Source organism: Callospermophilus lateralis, chromosome 9, assembly GCF_048772815.1.
Source record: "Callospermophilus lateralis isolate mCalLat2 chromosome 9, mCalLat2.hap1, whole genome shotgun sequence".
In the NCBI taxonomy this organism is placed as follows: Eukaryota; Metazoa; Chordata; class Mammalia; order Rodentia; family Sciuridae; genus Callospermophilus; species Callospermophilus lateralis.
In genome coordinates, this window is record NC_135313.1 from 76,887,294 (window position 1) to 76,907,530 (window position 20,237).

Genomic DNA, 20,237 nt, shown 5'->3' on the forward strand with positions numbered 1-20,237 from the left:
TTAATTCACAAATGGTCGATCACAGGCACTCATCCTTTGCATATATCACATGGCTGGCTGTGAAGGCTATTGTCCATAAGATAGGAACCCACTGAATTCTAATAGAGTATTAGTCCCACACAAGTATGTATGGAGAATCACATCAGAGAATAAACACCTTGTTTCAGGAGGGAGGTGGTAATTTTCCTTAAAGTGGTTTTGTGTCACTGAAATAACACTATTAAAGAGATTTTATAGGTCTTTAAAACAGCTAATATTGACTTCTATCAAAGACAAGGCATTTGACCAGCTATTCTCAATAAAGTAAGGCAATCCTGTGGATCTCTTAGAAACGTACACAAAGAAGTCTCAGAATTATAAATTGTCTGTATATGTTTAATCAAGATTGAGCTGTGTGTGGTGGCACAGGCCTGCAATCCCAGCAATTTGGGAAACTAAAGCAGGAAGATCACAAGTTCAAGGCTAGCCTGGGCAGTTAGACCCTGTCATTCATTCATAAATAAATAGAAACATCTGGCACTAGGATCATTAGGTAATATCTAAATATTTGGCATTATTTCATTTTCAGGCTATTTACAAGGCTGATCTTGAGTGGCTGAGAGGCATTGGATGGGTTCCCATTGGCTCTGTTGAGGTGGAGAAGGTAAAGAGAGCTGGAGAAATCCTGAGTGACAGGAAATACCGCCAGCCTGCAAACCAGCTCAAATTCACATGCATCACAGACACCCCGGAAATTGTCCTGGCAAAGAATAATGCCCTCACAATGAGCAAGGTGGGTCCTCAGCTGCTTCCTGTTGCCAGAGTCATAATGAACTTGGCTTGTGGAGTAGAAAATACCCTCAAGGATCACCAGAGAAAGGAGGTGGAATGGACCTGATTCTCACGCAGGCCTTCACCTAAGTTTCTGCTTGGCTTCTGGAAGGCTGGATCTCTACACTGTCTCAAACCATGCCCTCTCATTCCCTGTGTGCCTGTGAAAACAAAGCCCCAAGTAATTGCTCCGAGCACTGCACATTCCCTCCTGAGCAGGACCTAGCAATACCACGAATGCATTACCTTTCCCTGAACACTCCCCTAGGCAGAGCAGACTCAGGCTGTTGGTTTTCTCTGTCCATCTAATAAAGAACATAAGCCAAGCAACATGGTGTTTCATAGTAGTGCCAGGACACAAATTAGTTGCTCTTCCATCTTAGGTTGTAGAAATCCACTTTAAAAAATGAGCTGCTATTTCTGCATTCATTACATAAGATAGATGATCACTTTTGTCCTCTAGAGTTCAATCAATCTGTTTATTCTTTATTCAATGAGTAGGCTCTTATTATGCACATTTTAGATTGAATTGAGCTTAACTGAATTCTGGCCTGGCCTGAACATTTTCTAATCATTCAGTAGTAAGATTGAGTGCTCAAATCAGAATAGGAAATTGGCTCTCAAATAGCAGACTTCAGAGTTGGAGCTATAAAACTCCAGAAACTATTTCATTCCATAATAGCAACCACAAAGATAATAACAGTGGGAAACACCAAAAGAAAAAAAAAAAAACTTAAGAACCTACTAGGGCTCAGACATTTTATATATGCAGCTAATCCTTTAAAATATTCAAAGAAGATATAAATATCCCCCTCTTAGAAATGAGGAATCTGAGGAGTTTTGTACCATTCTGAAGATTGCACAAGTTAGAGTGAAGTTGAGTTTGAATTTGAGATAGACTCTGGTGTCTCCGGATTCCTACTGCATTATAACTCTATCACCAAGCTCTGCCTCCAACATGCTAAGAGGAAGCTTGTGATTCATTGGATTAAAAGAATTCATAATTAGGGGCTGGGGATGTGGCTCAAGCGGTAGCGTGCTCGCCTGGCATGCGTGCGGCCCGGGTTCGATCCTCAGCACCACATACAAACAAAGATGTTGTGTCCGCCGAGAAGTGAAAAATAAACGTTGAAAAATTCTCTCTCTCTCTTTCTCTCTCACTCTCTCAAAAAAAAAGAATTCATAATTAGAGCTTTATATTAGCTGTGAAACAGCTATGTAGTGTTTAAATATTGCCCTGTTTTATTCTCCACTACCCTTTTCCTCCCCCTACTCCCAAATAATCTTAACAGGATTGATTTTGTAGTTAAATTGGATAGTAACTGGATTTTAAAGACGGTTCTGTTTCCCCCCACCCTCCTGTAGCATTTATACACAGAAGCTTGGGATGCTGACAAAGCTTCCATCCATGTGATGCCGGACACCCCAGAAATCCTTCTAGCAAAGAGCAATTCTGCCAATATCAGCCAAGTAAGAGATTTCCTGATTGTCCCCTATGCTTTCTAGAAGTCATTAAAATGCTTCTTCTACCTTAATGATTTCTTCTCTAGAATTGGCCTATTAACTTCCTAAAACACTTATTTTGTGTGTGTGTGTTTTATCTTCCACCTAGAAACTTTATACCAAAGGGTGGGATGAATCAAAGATGAAGGACTATGATCTGAGAGAAGATGCTATTTCCATCAAAAGTGCCAAGGCCTCTAGGGACATTGCCAGTGATGTGAGTACCTTCCGTCTAACTCCCTGAGTCCCTGCAGTGCTGAATAACCCAAAGTTGGGCTAATGGACCACACTTTGTAATTGCTTCCACATGCTTCCGGTCCTATTTCCTTGAAAGATCTTTCCCTTAATTGTCACAGAGAAGAAAAATACTTTTGGAACTTGAGTTGGAGTTGCTGCAGGGAAATTTCCCACCAATGAAAATATATGAGTATTTTTATTATAGTATAAAAAAATAACATAAAATTGCCCAGAGATGTCAAAACGTCTGAAGTACAAAATTCTTACCCATTTCATATTGTCTGTAATTCTCACCATGAGCATGGTCCCCAAACTAAATGTCTAAATCTGTATTTCTGGCATTTTTAGTACAAATATAAGGAAGCATATGAGAAACAGAAAGGCCACCATATTGGAGCCCAGTGCATTGAAGATGATCCCAGGATTATGTGTGCCATACATGCAGGGAAGATTAACAGTGAACTTGAGTACAAAAAGGACTTTCAGAAGTGGAAGACCAAGTTCTCTAGCCCAGTGGACATGTTGGGCATCTTGCTGGCCAAGAAATGCCAGACTCTGGTCAGTGATATTGATTATCGCAACTACTTGCACCACTGGACCTGCTTACCTGATCAGAACGACGTCATCCAAGCCAAGAAGGCCTATGAACTGCAGAGTGATGTAAGTGATTTGTGCTTTGGGAAGGAAGGAACTGAGGGCTGAATATCATAGATTTGCGAATTGTCCAGTATGCCTCTGTGGACAGATAGTCATGCACTGTGTAACTCAGGCAGGGTGAGGAGACACTATTCACATTAATACAAACCCCTATTTAGGCATTCATGGGAAGCATAGAGAGATGAAATCATGTCCTTTATTTCCTGGCCTTGTTTCAAAACTGTTTTCTTATGTCATTTGTAATTTCTAGCAATGAAGATATATTTCACTCAAATGTAAAGCATCTGGGTGTTTTTAAAATAATTGCCACTGTTAGGCCAGATCCAAAACACTAAATAGTATTTCATTGAATCAGTTATTATAGGATTAAAATGGAATAAGATTTAATACAATTTTCCTTTAAAATTTTTCCAATTTTAAAACTTTTAGAAATATCAAATAATTATATCATGAAATTCTTTATTAGAGGTGTTTCTTATTTGTGGCTTGTAGAAATAATTTTGGTTTTACCAATGACTTTTGTCACCAACATATATCTTATGTAAGATCTTAGGTCTTACTTTTTCAGAACTACCGTCTGTGCTCATCACCCCTTCCACTTTATTTTCCCACTGAGGGCTGAATGTCTAACACTTGGAACAATGATTTCTCTACCGTCTTTGTAGAGTGTGTATAAAGCAGACCTGGAATGGCTACGCGGCATCGGCTGGATGCCAGAAGGCTCCGTAGAAATGACCAGAGTGAAGGGTGCACAGGACCTTGTGAATGAAAGGCTCTATAGGACACGACCAGAAGATTTGAAATTCACCTGCATTGTTGACACTCCAGAAATTGTCCTGGCAAAAGCCAATTCTCTGCAAATGAGTGAGGTAAGAATCATCGTACTACCAAGCTTCTGTCTTTCTGGATTGTGTGTCCAGATAATGGCAGTGAAACCAAGTGCGTACAAGCTCTCTTCAGTGAATTACAATGGTGGGCAGATCCAAGAGTCACTGGACTAGTTTAGTGAAGGCATGTGAAAAGCAGAACTCTGACAAATACATTGTGCCTTCCCCTCCCACACACATACTTTGAAGCAATAAAATGAAAAATATCTCTCAATGATAAGGCGGGGTGTGGTGGTGTAACCTGTAATCCTGGCAGCTCAAGAGACTGAGACAAGAGGATCTGAAGTTCAAAGCCAGCCTCAGCAACTTAGCAAGACCCTAAGCAACTTAGCAGGACCCTGTCTCAAAATGAAACATAAGAGGGCTAGGGATGTGACTCAGTTATTAAGTGTCCCTGGGTTCAATCCCTGGTACAAAAAAGAAAAAAATCTCAATGATGATTCAGGGAAATAAATAATTCTATTAATAATAAGACATGTAATATAATGTTATTTAATAAATGGTATAACATTGTGAGAGTCAGGATTCCCTTAAGAAACATATCCTATTGAATATATTTATAAATGTATTTATGAACACACAGAGAGACTGAGATTTTAAAGAACTGATACATGCAATATTGCAGACTGGCAATTCCAAAATCTGCAAGGCAGACCAGCAGATTTGAGACCCAGGGAAGACCGCAGTTCAAGTTCAAAGACAGTTTTCTGAGCCAGGTGTAGTGGCACACACGTGCAGTCCCTGCAGCTCAGGAGGCTGAGAAAGGAGGATTGAGAGTTTAAAGTCAGCCTCAGCAATGGTGATGTGCTAAGCAATTCAGTGAGACCCTGTCTCTAGATAAAATACAAAATAGGGCTGGGGATGTGGCTCAGTGGTTGAGTGCCCATAAACTCAATCCCAGGTACCTACCCCATCACCACCACCAAATGACAGTTTGCTGAAAGAAATTCCTTCTTGTTTGAGGAGATCAGACTGTTAAGAACCTTCAATTGATTGGATGACCCCCACTCCATTATGGAGGGTACTCTGCTTTGTTTAAAGTCTGCTGATATAAATCTGAATCTTATCTGAAAATTATTTTAACAAAAACATTCAGTATAATATTTGACTAAATATCTGAGTATCATTGCCTGGCCAAGTTGTCACATCAAATAAACCATCCTAAACATATTTTTAGAAACATTTTCCCAGATAAAATAGTTACTAAGTCTTAATATTTCAAATGTCCATTCTCTATCATTGAATTAAATATTTCCCTTCTCTCCACAGAGGCTGTATCAAGAAGCCTGGAATAAAGATAAAACCAACATCAACATTCCTTCAGATACACCAGTTATGCTGCAGGCCCAAATCAATGCCTTGCAAATTAGCAATGTAAGTGCTATAAATATGGACTGTAAAGGCCTTTGTGGGACAGTGTCAGTCAGCTTGTGGAGTGTGTTATAATGGAAAAATTACCTATCTTAGAAATGTTCATGTCTTTCAGTGCTTGATTTTTTTTCTTTAGCTATCATTCCCAAATGAATGTAGATTCTCATTTAAATGTTAGCATAGATACATGGCTAGGTGCCTGGACTGCAGGAGTTGGAATACCTGAGTCCTATTGGTGATCTGCTTTCAACCTTGATACATCCTCCTATATCCAGTGGTTGTGGCTCCATTTCTCATATGTTCATTGGGAACAGTGGAACCCTAGTCATGTTCCATTGACTCTCAGCAGTGTCTGTTATCTTATTAGTGTCTGTTTTGATTGACCCAGAACTTTCTTGTTTGACATTTCAAAGCCATATGAAAGTCAAAAGATAATTTTAGTCATATTTGAAAAGCAAGGTTCATATGATATCTATGTCTTGTACCTTTAGCAAACACTTCTGATGCATCAAAGGGCAAAATAAGGAAAAAAATCTTATCCAGTCTTGTCTGGTACTTTGATACAGATTCTCTGGTTTTATGTTGACTCTTACTTTCTGTGTCCTGGGCAGTGGAATATTTTCAAGTATATACCATATTATGATGAGTATAAATATTCAAATATTCATAGAGTTAGATGTTTAGCTTTAAAAGTATCCTATGCTCTACAAAGTAAACAACCAACAATAAAAAGAATTCAGAAGTAGGTGCTCTTTTTCTTATGCCACTTTCCATGTTTTCCCTCAATAGAAACTCTACCAAAAAGACTGGGACGAAGCCAAGCAGAAAGGCTACGACATTAGAGCAGATGCCATTGAAATCAAACATGCCAAAGCCTCCAGAGAAATTGCGAGTGAGGTAACTTTCCTCTATTTCTTGTGATTCTTCTCTTCTATAAAACAAATGGGGACACTATTTGTCAAGAATTTTGTCTTTTTTAATCCATGCAAACAATTGCATTTTGTCATGTGCTAAAAACTTTCTCTTAATTAAAAATATTAATCTATATTGCTACAGATAGATATAGATAGATATAGTAAACGAGCCAACAATAAACAGAATTCAGAAATGGGTGCTTTTTTCTTATGCTGCCTTCCATGTTTTCCCTCAATAGAAACTCTACCAAAAAGTAGTTTCAGATAGATAGAGAGATAGATAGATAGATAGATAGATAGATAGATGAGGATAGATAAATAGGTAGATCAGTCTTCTGCTTTGTCTCTAAGTAGAAACAAAATATCATGAAAAATCCTTAGGAAATTTTTGGAGAAAATTGAGAAACAAATATAATGTATTTTATCCCCAAACATTTCTGCCATTTTCCACAATATAAAAAATAGATGGTAGTTTCATACAAGACTTATTACTGAACTCACATTTTATATTAAACATTTTATACTGAAGGCTTATGTAGAATGCTTTCAGTAATGTTTTCAAATTCACTTAACACTAATTTTAAAACTAATAGTCAAAATGATTATCCTACCAAGCCTACTCCTACTAAATCTTTAAGATACTCTAAATCTTTAAGATACTCTTCCCCACCCCCACCTGAGGTTCTTCTCTATTTATTTGTTTTTTTATCTCATGTATCCAGCTGTTACCTCCTTCTATGCCTCATTTTTACTTTCAATAACCAATAACCATAGCTGGTTCACAGTAACTGCCTTAGTCCCAGTTTTCTCTCCCTTCTGTCCAGACTTCCCCATCTTATCCAATTCAGGAAAGAAAAGGACATCATTTTTGTTCTCAACTCATCTGATGAAAACTCTAGTCCATAGACCTTTATTTGTCATTTTCTGATTCAAGTCAATAATCTTGATTTCCATATATATATATATATATATATATATATATATATATATATATATATATATATTTCCATATATATATTTCTTCTCCAACTCCAAAACCAATCACATGACTTTTCCCTGCCTGAGGTATCCTCAGTGCTCTTGGGAACCATCTGACCTTATGTTCCACTTGCCAGGCAACCTTGGTTACCCTCACGTGCCTTATTTCTTCCAATTAAATATAGGATAATAATAGTATTATGGGCAGGGTGTCACCTGCCTATAATCCCAGCTATGTAGAAGGCTTAGGCAAGAGGACCACAAGTTCAAGGCCAGCCTGGGCAACTTAGAAAAAATATAAAGATCTGGGTGTGTAGCTCGGTGTTAAATGGCTCCTGAATTCAATCCCTAGTACTTAAAAAAAAAAAATAGTATCTACCTCATAGAGACATTGTATAATTGTCACTATTCAACAGTTTTTGACTAAAACACTTCCACGGTTTCATATGGATCAAAATTTGAAGCTCTCATAATAGTGTGTGACATACAGTGACTGCTTAGTGTGATTGTGTTAGTCTGTTTTCTATCACTGTGACAAAATGCCTGAGAAATCAGCTTACAGGAGGAAAGATTTATTTGGGCTCATGGTTTCAGTCCACGTTTGGCTGGCCCCATATCTGTGGTTTGTGAGGCAGCACATCATGTCAGTGAGAGCTTGGTAGAGCAAAACTCTCACCTCATGGGGGTTGTGAAGCAAAGAGAAAAGGGCCAGGGATAAGAATAATATTCCAAGGGACTTACCTTAAGGACCCACTACCTTCAACTAGGTCGCATCTCCTACAGTTTCCCACACCTTCAGTTATGAATCCATCCATGAATTAATCCATTTGTGAAGTGAGAGCCCCCATGATCCTGGCAATTCCCAAGTCCCATCTCTATAAACATTGCTGCACTGGAGAAAAGTCCTTAAACACAAGAACTTTAGGGAACATTCCAGACCCAAACTGTAACAGTTAGCTATTATATTTTATTCTTGTTTGCCATGCTATTTCCTACCTAAAATTGTCCTATTTTCTTTAAAGTGAACTGAAATATATAATAACTGCCGGTGTTGAGCTAATTTACATTAAAGTTAAGAAAATGTCCTGAAATTATTTAAAGAAAAATCATCACTACCTTATTTTCATATGTTGTTGTTGTTTAATCTGTTTTTTCACACCTTTAGTACAAATACAAAGAAGGCTACCGTAAGCAGCTAGGCCACCACGTGGGTTTCCGCAGCCTGCAAGATGACCCCAAGTTGGTATGGTCTATACATGCCGCCAAGATCCAGAGTGACAGAGAGTACAAGAAAGCTTATGAGAAATCTAAGGGAATTTACAATACACCCTTGGACATGATGTCAATTGTCCAAGCCAAGAAATGCCAGGTCCTGGTTAGCGACATTGATTATCGCAATTATCTGCACCAGTGGACATGTCTGCCAGATCAGAACGATGTGATCCAGGCCAAGAAAGCCTATGAACTGCAGAGTGATGTGCGTATATTGTCATCAGATTCTGGGGAGATGTGTGTTTGTTCCCTAGAGGCTTAATTTAAATGGTAATCTTAATAGAACCTGAAGTATTCTGTATAATTCATGGTAATAGAGTCTTTTCAAACATTTTCTTTCTTATAAAGGATTCTTTCTTATAGAAGCAGGACCTTATCACCAAGATGAAAACCAGTCTCTTATACTTTGTAATTAGGTAGAGAATTTCAATCCTAGCTGTTCTGATCTGTTACCTTTGCATGATAAGATGTCTAATTTCAGAAATAGATAAAAGCATAAGGAAATATTGAACTTCAAGTTTATCTGGCACACAGATAAATATAGATAGAGGTAGATTTTCTTCTCATTATATATACATCTAAGGATCTTTTTCTCTAAAATTCCTACAGATGTTTTTGTATCCCAGTGATACATAAAAGGCAGACTTCAAGTGAGCCCAGAAGCTCAACCTAGAATAGAAAAAAAAAATTATGTGCCATTGCTATCTGTCATTCTAACAAGTGTACCACTTGTGAGCCCTGCTCCAATGCTGTAGGATATTGTGAGCTTCTCCTAGAGATGGGAGCCAGAGACATAATACCCACCTTCTAACATTTAATGTAATCCTTGAATTCTATGGATTGGTTGCCTAGCTGATAGAGTCTAGAGGTGGTTTGCAAGCATTGAACTCTGTGGGTAAATTTGTTTCTTCCCTACTGTGTGTTCCTCTCCTTCCTGTAGAACATATACAAATCAGACCTGGAATGGATGAAGGGTATCGGATGGTTGGCAGAGGGTTCTGTGGAAGTGATGAGAGTGAAGAATGCGCAGAATCTCTTGAATGAAAGGTTATATCGTATAAGACCTGAGGCCCTCAAATTCACCAGCATTGTTGATACACCAGAGGTGGTCTTGGCAAAGACCAATGCTCTACAGATCAGTGAGGTAAGCTGGGTTGGTGACATTCTCAGACAAATTAAAGAATTCTCCAGAAGAAATCTAAATGTGAACTGCAAACTGCCAATACCCGCATTAAGATCTTGAACATAAAGTATCTGGTTAGATCTTCATGCTGTCAATCTGTTAGCTGTCTCTAGATTTCATTTGCTTTGATATGTCTTTGTCAACACATGTGGGCCCAGATTCTGATATATTTAAATCACATTTTGAAATCCAGACTATAATACAGATGATTTTTTGATACCATAATCACAAAATTCCCTCCTTTTAATAACTATTCAATCACGAAATAGCCTGAGAGGTCCAGGGACAAATATTAGATATTATTGCAGCTCTTTGTAATAAGAAAGAAAGGTCCTGACTAGCAATGTGAATAATCATAGTTTTTCTGCAAAGGTGGGCTTACCTGCCAGATCATTAGATGTGAATTAATGGAAAAGGATAATTTTACTACTGTATTTCTGATTCATTATAAATTTATGTTGTGTCACATATAAATGTGTTCTTGAAGTTACTTTTGGTACTTTAAATAAAAATCACAAAATGAGCCAGGAATGGTGGCATATACCTGCAATCCCAGTGATTTAGAGGCTGAGGCAGGAGGATTGCAAGTTGGAGGCCATCCTGGGAAATTTAGTGACACCCTGTCTCAAAATACAAAATAAAAATGTCTGGGGATGTGGCCTAGTGGTAAGTGTCCTGGGTTCAACCCCCAATACAAAACAACAATTAAAAACAAGCAAAATGAAGGCAAAACATGATCTACATTTTTAATTAGGAAATATGCAAAAGTAACTTTTAAATTTATTTAACATTTTATTCGTGTAGTAATTACTAATCAACACCTCATTTTTAAAATTTTTACCAGCCACGGTATCGTGATGCCTGGGACAAAGAGAAAGCTAATGTGAATGTGCCAGCTGACACTCCACTGATGCTGCAGTCCAAACTCAATGCCATCCAGATAAGCAATGTAAGACACAGCGTGTTCCTCTGCTTGACAGCATGCTCACTGCCTAGCCAAACCTTTTATCAAAAGTTTGGCATGAAAACATTTTTCCACCAATCTCTTTATTTCTAGTGTTTAAGCTAATAACAAGTAGTTATGTTTGTCTCTGTGTATTTTTATAATGTAGAAGTGTGCATTGCTATTTTTGTTGGAAAAAAAAAGATGCATGGGTAGTAATATTTAGTTTTGTTTTTGAGTGGCTCATCATTGCTTTTTCCTCTTAAAAGCTAGATTTGCTGTCTTCTAAATTTATGTATTTTAAACTAATATTGAAATTTCTTTTCAAAATATCATTAAAAATCTACTCAAACTCAAGTTCTATCTTGTGAATCTTAAGGAGAGATTAATGACCTGCTTGTTCATAGCTAATCTTGAACACAAGTAGTGGTGACTCAGTAGCTCCTCCTTCAGACTGATTGTGACATTGCACTCTCAATTCACAGAAACAGTATCAGCAAGCTTGGGAAGATGTCAAGATGACCGGCTATGACATAAGAGCAGACGCCATTGGGATCCAGCACGCCAAGGCTTCCAGAGATATCGCCAGTGATGTAAGAGTTCTTCCTTGCCAAGCCTTAACAAATACTAACTAGTAAACACCTAGGGAGTTTAATTTCCCAGGAATTATTTAGATAAAATACAAGTTATTATTAGTATATTTATATCATATCATTAATATATTAGTAACATATTATTAGTATATTGTTTTAAAACAAATTCCAGTAGAATTCATACAGCAATTTGAGAAATCCCTTCATCTGTGCTTGGTTCTTCAATTCTTATATTTAAACACAGTTTATTTTTCCCCAGAAATCTCAGTATCAGTCAGTTTATAGGAATTGGAAATATCATGGGTACAGAGAATTCTGTTGGTACACAAAGTATGCCATGCTTACTACTGATGGTTCCTGAGATAGTTTTATGTGGCACTATTTTTTAAAATAATTACATGTCTGTTTTAATATGTGCTAGAAAAATATTGATTATCCTCCATTTAGATTGGGTTTTAAATTTTAAATAAAATTTTGAAAACAAGTTTATAACTTAAGGATTACTTCTATTTAAACAAAGGATCATTTTGACTTAAAGGAATATGAAGTGCAGGTTGTATTTGTTTGTGGCAAAACATCTAAGGATAGTAACATCTAAGGATATCTAAGGTGAGTAACATTTGGAAAATGCTGAATGGGACTCTATTAGGAGATGATCAGATGCACAGTTCTTGACTTAGGGGTATTCACAATATTTTCAATTATGTACATAGAGAAGACAGCCAATGTAACAAAAAGTATAAAACTTAAAGCATGAATTTAAAGAAAGAACAGTGTCCAAAAGGTAATCTAAGCAAGGTGGAATTATATTGAATAACTATCTAGAGAAAAGCGAATTTTGAAAAACCCCTTCCTCTGTTCTCATCTACCAGTATCTGTACAAGACTGCTTATGAGAAGCAGAAAGGCCATTACATCGGATGTCGCAATGCCAAGGAAGATCCAAAACTTGTTTGGGCAGCAAAGGTGTTGAAGATGCAGAATGACAGACTGTACAAGAAAACCTACAATGACCACAAGGCCAAAATCACCATCCCACCAGACATGGTGTCCATCAATGCTGCCAAAGAGGGCCAGGCATTAGCAAGTAATGTGGACTATCGTCAGTACCTACACCAGTGGTCTTGTTTTCCTGATCAGAATGATGTGATCCAAGCCAGGAAAGCTTATGACCTGCAGAGTGATGTAAGTATGTCCCTCATGAAGAAAGGCTTCCATGGCTTTTACAGCAACTCCTTCCAATGCTATGGAAAACATCTCTCCCAATGTAGGCACTTCCCTTTAGTATTTTACCAAATTTATTGATTACCTACTTTACTGCTAAATTAATTTAGAAAGTTTTCATTTTCATTAAAGTTGCTACCAGAATCTTTCTATTCAGTTTTTAAGGTGTATAGGTTTATAGGTTATTAAATCTAAAAAAAAAAAAAAAACACTTGGTCCTTCAACTATGTGTTAAAGGAGGACAGAAATTAATTTCAAAGGTTAGTGTCATGCTCTAAATTCACTTGTTTCCCTTAACTGGATGTTCTTCACAATGTGGTGTTTCATTAATTTACGAAGCCATTTTTAGATTTAGCCATTTTCATATGTTATGCCCACTCAATCTTGTAGAAATAATGGACTTTATAAGGTTATTTATTTCTTGTGAAGAATGGACACCTTCTTTTAATTATCTGAACTTGGTTTCCTCATGCTTAAGGAGATTTATTTTTTAAATAATAAATGAGTTTATTGCAGGCAAGTAGGCTCATCTCTTGAATCGCCTAGTGGTAGAGGTAGGCCAGTTTTTAAAGAACTGCAGTCTCTTCATTAGCATGAACCACACTGGTAAATGAGGCATGCATATCAATCAAATTCTTACACGAAATCAGAGAGGGGAATTGTATGTTATCTTCTTTGAGAATTCCTTCTGAATTTTGGAGATTCATCATACTTTAAATTCTAAAACATATAATGTCATTCTTCCTTAAGAGATAGAGATATTCTAATATTTTTCATTCCCCTTACTACCATTTTTGCTTGATATTTGTATCCTATAACTATTACAATACCATTTCTAAGCAACATACTGGCTTTTAATAAATTTAATAACTGGTGTTTAACATAGAAATTTTTTTATCTGCTTAACATTTTACCTGTATTTGGGAAAGCAGGTATAGTAGATAATCAAGAATTTGCAAATTCCAATTAAAAGCAAGATGCTATCTTAGATTTTAAAAAGGCTCAATTGTAAGCCAGTTGTGGAGAGTGTTGATTGAATTCTTTTTCTGAGAGAGCATCTCTCTATATAGCCCAGGCTATCTTCTAACTCCTGGGATCAAGCTATCGTCCAGCCTCCCCACTAGCTACTACTAGAGCCAGGTGCTATCAAATCCAGCTATGAATTCTTAATTATCCCTTTAAAAATATCAGACATTGTGTTAGCACAATATACAGTGGTAAATATAGGGGAAGGAAAAAGTAAGACATAGCTCCTGAGATTAAGGAGTTCACATTGATAACAAAGAACTAGATGTTAATTAGAGAATCTCAGTGAACGAACAATGGGGTGAATGGCTGAGTGGGTTCCATGATCCTAAGAAAAAAGAGGTCAGGGAAGGCTCTTTGGAGAAAATGCTAATTGTGGGGTGGGAGCAGATGAAGGTAGACACCCATGGGATGATTAATTTATGCCAATAGGCCTGGTACAAACTACAATCGCAGTGTGGTCAGAAGCACAGGGTGAAGGGACACCTGAGACTATATGTAGGGACTGTGTCAGACCACCCGTCTCCTCCTAGTCCATGTTAAGGATTTTGATCTTCATCCTTAAACACTGGGAAGCTATAAGATAAGCAGAATGTTGTGATATCAGATTCATATTAGGAATTTTGAAAAGATCATACTGACTGTCGTGTAGAGAACTTACCAGAGAGCCCATTATTGTTGCTTTAAAAGTCCACAATGACTGGTAAAATGATTGCTTAAATATTTGTCAAAAATTGACCATGTGTACCCCCAAATGGAGAGCTACTTCCATGTCATTTCAACTTTCAGAATGTGCATAGGCACCCCAATACATATGCGCAGAAAACAAAACAATGCTGTGTGTGAGGAATTACATCAGTCAGGCAGCGCTCTAGGTTTTTAATTTTTTTTTTTTTTTTGGTAGTACTGGGGATCAAGCCCAGGGCCTCATACTTTCTAGGCAAGTGCTTTACCATTGAACTATATTCCCAACCATTTTTATTTTATTTAGAGACAGGGTCTCACTAAGTTGTCCAGGCTGGCCTGGAACTTACAATTAATTCTCCTGCCTGAGCCTCATCAGGATTACAGGTGTGTGCCACTGCACCCACCCCGTGATCTATTTTAAATTATTTTGTTATTTGACAAATCTTTTCTTTTTTTTTTTTTTTTTTTTTGGCACTATGGATTGAACCCAGGGGTACTTTACCACTGAGCCACATCTCCAGTCCTCTTTGTTTCTTTATTTTGAGACAGGATCTTGCTAACTTAAGTAGGGCCTCACTAATTTGCTGGGGCTGGCTTTGAACTTGTGAACATCCTCTGCCTCAGCCCCCTAAGTGGCTGGGATTGCAAGTACACACCACTGTGCCTAGCCTTTAATTATTATTTATTATAAAAAACTGTTTCCTCCTTTTATTACAACAGTGAAATCAAAAAGACTCTGCTCTGCCCTAACTTTGCTTTCTTTCCCAGGCCATTTACAAGGCTGACTTGGAGTGGCTGCGTGGCATCGGCTGGATGCCAGAAGGGTCTCCAGAAGTATTGAGAGTCAAAAATGCCCAGGAAATCCTATGTGACAGTGTCTATCGAACACCCGTGGTGAACCTCAAGTATACAAGCATTGTTGACACCCCTGAAGTGGTCCTTGCTAAAGCAAATGCTGAAAATATTAGCATTGTAAGTCGTTTTTGTTTCCATCTATCAAAATCAAATTGGAACCATAAATAAATAATAAATTCCCAAGATCAAGATAACACGATAAAAATTTTAATAAAGGGTGTTGACAGCATTCTTTTTGCTTATTAAATTTAAACAAAAATATATTGATTGAAGGTATAAATATAGACTTTTATCGTATCGAATTTGAATTACTCATTGAAAAGATTCTAGAAACTTGGCTTTAATATGAAAAGATTTTGGATCCGATTCAAAAGAAATGTTAAAAGTCATACACTGAAACTAGCAAAGTCACAGATTGTGAAGTGATTTTTTGTTATTGGTTCTTTCCATAGCCAAAGTACAGAGAAGTCTGGGACAAAGATAAAACTTCAATCCACATCATGCCAGATACTCCAGAAATTAATCTCGCTAGAGCAAATGCTCTTAATGTGAGCAATGTAAGTACCACAACAGACGAGGTTTTGTTTGGAGATGGGTGGGGGACGGCTCCTTGACATCAGCCCTTGGCCCAGAGTGAGAAAAACAGCAGTGACTGGAGAGCCAAGTCAACATGTCAAAAGGGTGAGGTGAAGGACAGAGAAAAGGGAAGAAGAAAGGACAATTAATGACAGATTCAATTCAACTTGAAATATTTATGAGAATTCTTTAGAAAACCATGCAAATGAATTTTAAAAATCCAGGTCTATGGGGGATTTTCTTTAGGAAATGACAAATAACTCCTGGGGGTGGGGGGGAAGAAAACAGCAAAAAATTAAATGTTATTAAACACATTCCTTCATTGTCTCAAATGCTAAGGTCATTCTCTGGAAACTAATAAAAGAAGGAGAGCCATCACAATCACCAAAACTTATCAAAGGTAGTTCCAAAAATTAAAACTGTAGACCATTAATAATGGGAAAATAAATTCTGCAGTACAAAGGATATGATCCAAACAACCAAGCTCATGCAGGATTGCCAAGAGAGCTCTATGTTCAGAAACCTAATCATTTAATAGCACAAAAAGGAAAACCATATGCTCATTTTTTTTTTAAAGAGAAAGTGAGAGAGGGAGAGAGAGAGAATTTTAATATTTATTTTTTAGTATTCGGTGGACACAACATCTCTGTTTGTATGTGGTGCTGAGGATCGAACCCGGGCTGCACGCATGGCAGGCGAGCGCGCTACTGCTTGAGCCACATCCCCAGCCCCATATGCTCATTTTAATAGATTTGAAAAGGCATGTGGCAAAATCCAATATCCATATTTTTTGGTAAAATCTTAGTTAAACAAAAAAGATAAATGAATATTTTCTTGAGACGATTAAAAAATAAATCTTAAATCAAAAGCCAACTCATTCTCATTATGTAAGCTTTTCTTTTTCTTTCTTTTTTTTCTTTTGGGGGTTGAATCCAAGGCCTTGTGCAGGCTAGGCAAGATCTCTACCATTGAAAGTAAGCTCCTGTTTCTTATACAAGCCAGGATAAAAACCAGGATGCCACACCTGTAATCTCAGCAACCCCGGAGGCTGAGGCAGGAGGATGGCGAATTCAAAGCCAGGCTCAGCAAAAGCGAGGTGCCAAGCAACTCAGAGAGACCCTGTCTCTAAATAAAATACAAAATAAGACTGAGTATGTGGCTCAGTGGTCGGTGGTTGAGGGCCCCTGAGTTCAATTTTTTGGAGGGCACCCTCCAAAAAAATAAAAAATAAAAAACAAAACAGGATGCCCCCTAATGTCATTTATTTATCATTTAACTGGCTGAAAGTTTCTCATTAAAATTAGAGTAACAATAAGAGGTAAATATTGGAAATAAAAAAATAAAGTCATTATTTTCAGGATAAATCATTTTGGGTCTGGAAAAAAATAAGAGCCTCAGCAGGGGAAAAATTGTGTTAATATGTAGAATTCAATAACATGGTTCTTACACAATTCAAGGAGGTTCAAGAGAGGTACCATCTTCATGGATCACAGATTGCTTGTGCATGGAATAAGTATGACCTTAAAAGAGGGATGCCACTTTAACGCAGCAGTTTGGAACATGACATCCTTTCAGAAGAATAATTAATCTTTCTGAGCAAAGAAGCCTGCCAAGTAAAAATTCCTCACCATGTATCCAACTTCTCCATTAATTCTACTATAATGAGCTACTTGGGTACTAATTATTTTCCGGGGTTTGGAAGGCAGTACAATTTTAGGGCATGGATGTGCTTTGGGGAGATGAGGCCAGAATCAACATCATAGTGCAGTATAATTCTTGTCAAGTGGTTGAATCAAGAGGCAGACAGTTCTTCATTACAGCATAGACTGTTCTTGAATTCAGTCTTTGACAGGAGAGTTCTGGAAAGTCTCATATGCTACTTTTGTATGATAAATTTCTCAGCTGAAAATACCAGAACCTTACTATTGCTATCATGATATGAACAAGACTAGCGTAGTATTCAGAACTATGCCAAAAATCAAGCTATTAACTTCAGATTTTTAATGAGAATAGCTTACATTTTAGAGGAAGCCAAATATCCCATTTGAATGTAAATGAAAATGTATATATTTTTTACACATGGTATTGCTGTTATTATAATCTTGACATAATTTGCTATTCAAAACTGCTTCCATTGTTTAGAAAGCACAACTTTCACAGAATATTTTTATATTATTTTATGGGTGACAAAATATATTCATATTAAATTGATTCATAATTTTCATACTACCCATGTTAGTAAGGTATGGTTTGTTTTGCTTTTATTAGATGAGAAAGTTGAGATACAAAAGTCTATGTTCTCAAAGTCTCGAAGTTAGTAGAAAAAGAAATTAGTTCTCCAGCCCAGATTATTTTTATTTGACCTCATAAAATTTATTATGTAAGAAAAAAAATAGTGTAACAATCTGTGTAATGAAATAAGATAAAAGCAAAAAAAAATCAAATTAAGGGACAGAGGTTGTGACTCAGTGGTAGAGCACTTGCCTGGCATGTGTGAGGTACTGGGTTCGATTCTCAGCACTGAATATAAATAAATGAATAAAATAAAAGTCCATCAACAACTAAAGACATATTTAAAAAAAATACTTTGGTGAGGTCTGAAATATCTCATGCTGTTATTCTTCAGGAAAGAGAAAAACTAATAAAGTTTCTCTGTCCTTTGCTTAAAGAAATTAACCTTTCAAATATTAATTTTAAAAAATAATAAATAAAATTAAAAGGTAACATGACATTTTTATATTAAATATCCTCTTGTATAATACATTTAAATTTAGAGAATAACTTTTTCTTTTGTACATAAAACAAATCAATTGGTAAAATAGGCCCACCCAAAATTCAAACAAAAACTTAAATGAAAATTCATATAAAACTCGACCAGCTTACAACTATTAAATTAATCTGAGCATTCACTTTTCAGAAACCAAATGCTATGAAATTGTAATGATTGAAATTCACCTCTTTCTGGACAATAGAAGCCCCATACTGATTAGTTTGATTTCTGAATTATACATTTAAATTACTGTTATTTCTGAGTCTTTCCGCCATTGTCAATACAGAATGTATCTATTAAAATATGAATATATACTTAAGTACATCTTTTAAAACATCTGTAGATCAGTCACTACTTTAGTTAAATTCTTTTAAAACTCAAAACAAATAGCTGTCACATCCAATTGTACTTTAGTAGATCTAACATTCCTGAGTAACATGCACTATTAATCATACAAAAAGAGCCAAGAAAAACTCACAAATGTGAAAAGGCTAATTCTTAACCTTGCAAAACTGAATTGAATCAAAGACATTCAACAATAACAATAAAAGCCCTTTAATGTTTGAACTTATCCCAATGCTGTCAATCCATTAACGAGGAAAAAATAAGTAAAAAAAAAAAAAAAAGTAATTACATTATGCATACAATTATAACCTTGAACAGCTACATTAAGGATGTAATTAAATGAAGAAGAAAGACATCTTGTCAGGCCCAGGTATTTGAGCTCCAAATCATTTTATGGCCCAATACAATGGTGCAGAGAATGATTTTTGTCACCTATTATCTCTTATCATTTAACTGTTCTTCAGTCCTGGAGCTTCAAATCTGCACCCCTATAATATTAATTCTACTTAAGTCCTGGGAGTTATTTTAAATTTGAATCTGGAATGATACCTTACTTTTTCTCCTCTTTAGAAAATTTACCGTGAGGGTTGGGATGAAATGAAGATGAGCTGTGATGTACGGCTGGATGCCATCCCTATCCAGGCTGCCAAGGCCTCCAGGGAGATAGCCAGTGACGTGAGTGTGGCCTTTTTTACCTTCTCAGTTTTTTAAGCAGGTACCCCAGGGACATGGGAAGAGAATGCTGTGATCCATCTGCTTTGTCTTTTCCATCCCCAGTATAAATATAAGCTTGACCACGAGAAGCAGAAGGGACACTACGTGGGCACCCTCACAGCCAGGGATGACAACAAGATCCGCTGGGCCCTCATTGCTGGCAAGCTTCAGAATGAAAGAGAGTACCGGCTGCATTGGGCCAAATGGAAGACTAAGTTCCAAAGCCCTGCAGACATGCTCTCCATCTTGCATTCTAAGAAATGCCAGACTCTGGTCAGCGACATTGATTATCGCAATTACCTGCACCAGTGGACATGCCTCCCTGACCAGAACGATGTGATTCAGGCCAAGAAAGCCTATGAACTACAAAGCGATGTGAGTAAAAAATGTACCATGAGCTCTTCTATCATTTTGCCTTGATTCCCAGAAAGTTTGTGACATTAAATCTTTTTGTTGTCATTTCACATCTTTATACAGCCAAGAATTTTATATTAGTTTGACCTTTATAATGTGGTATCAAAATCACCAAGACCAGAAGGGATCTAGACTTTGTATCATGAAATAAATAGTAGCGTGAATGACCTGTGAATGTATCAGGTTAAAAAAAGTTGCTGTGAAAAAAAAAATATTAGTTTTGTAGAATTTAAGTAGCAGTTAAGGTTTATATCAAGGAAAATATTGGTAGCCCATAGA

At 36.8% G+C, this 20,237-nt stretch overlaps 1 protein-coding gene across 18 annotated transcripts in view; it reads left to right on the top strand.

Annotated features, from left to right (window-relative positions):
- The window catches only part of Neb (nebulin), a 206,248-nt gene that overhangs the window by 111,203 nt on the left and 74,808 nt on the right, over positions 1-20,237 (top strand). For all 18 annotated transcript variants that reach the window (XM_076866351.2, XM_076866352.2, XM_076866354.2 and 15 more), the window contains exons 78-93: positions 569-772; positions 2,176-2,280; positions 2,423-2,530; positions 2,899-3,210; positions 3,873-4,076; positions 5,364-5,468; positions 6,255-6,362; positions 8,523-8,834; positions 9,570-9,773; positions 10,657-10,761; positions 11,241-11,348; positions 12,221-12,532; positions 15,053-15,256; positions 15,592-15,696; positions 19,401-19,505; positions 19,608-19,919. In XM_076866351.2, coding sequence (XP_076722466.2) covers positions 569-772; positions 2,176-2,280; positions 2,423-2,530; positions 2,899-3,210; positions 3,873-4,076; positions 5,364-5,468; positions 6,255-6,362; positions 8,523-8,834; positions 9,570-9,773; positions 10,657-10,761; positions 11,241-11,348; positions 12,221-12,532; positions 15,053-15,256; positions 15,592-15,696; positions 19,401-19,505; positions 19,608-19,919 — 2,913 coding nt within the window. The remainder of the gene's footprint in view (positions 1-568; positions 773-2,175; positions 2,281-2,422; positions 2,531-2,898; positions 3,211-3,872; positions 4,077-5,363; positions 5,469-6,254; positions 6,363-8,522; positions 8,835-9,569; positions 9,774-10,656; positions 10,762-11,240; positions 11,349-12,220; positions 12,533-15,052; positions 15,257-15,591; positions 15,697-19,400; positions 19,506-19,607; positions 19,920-20,237) is intronic.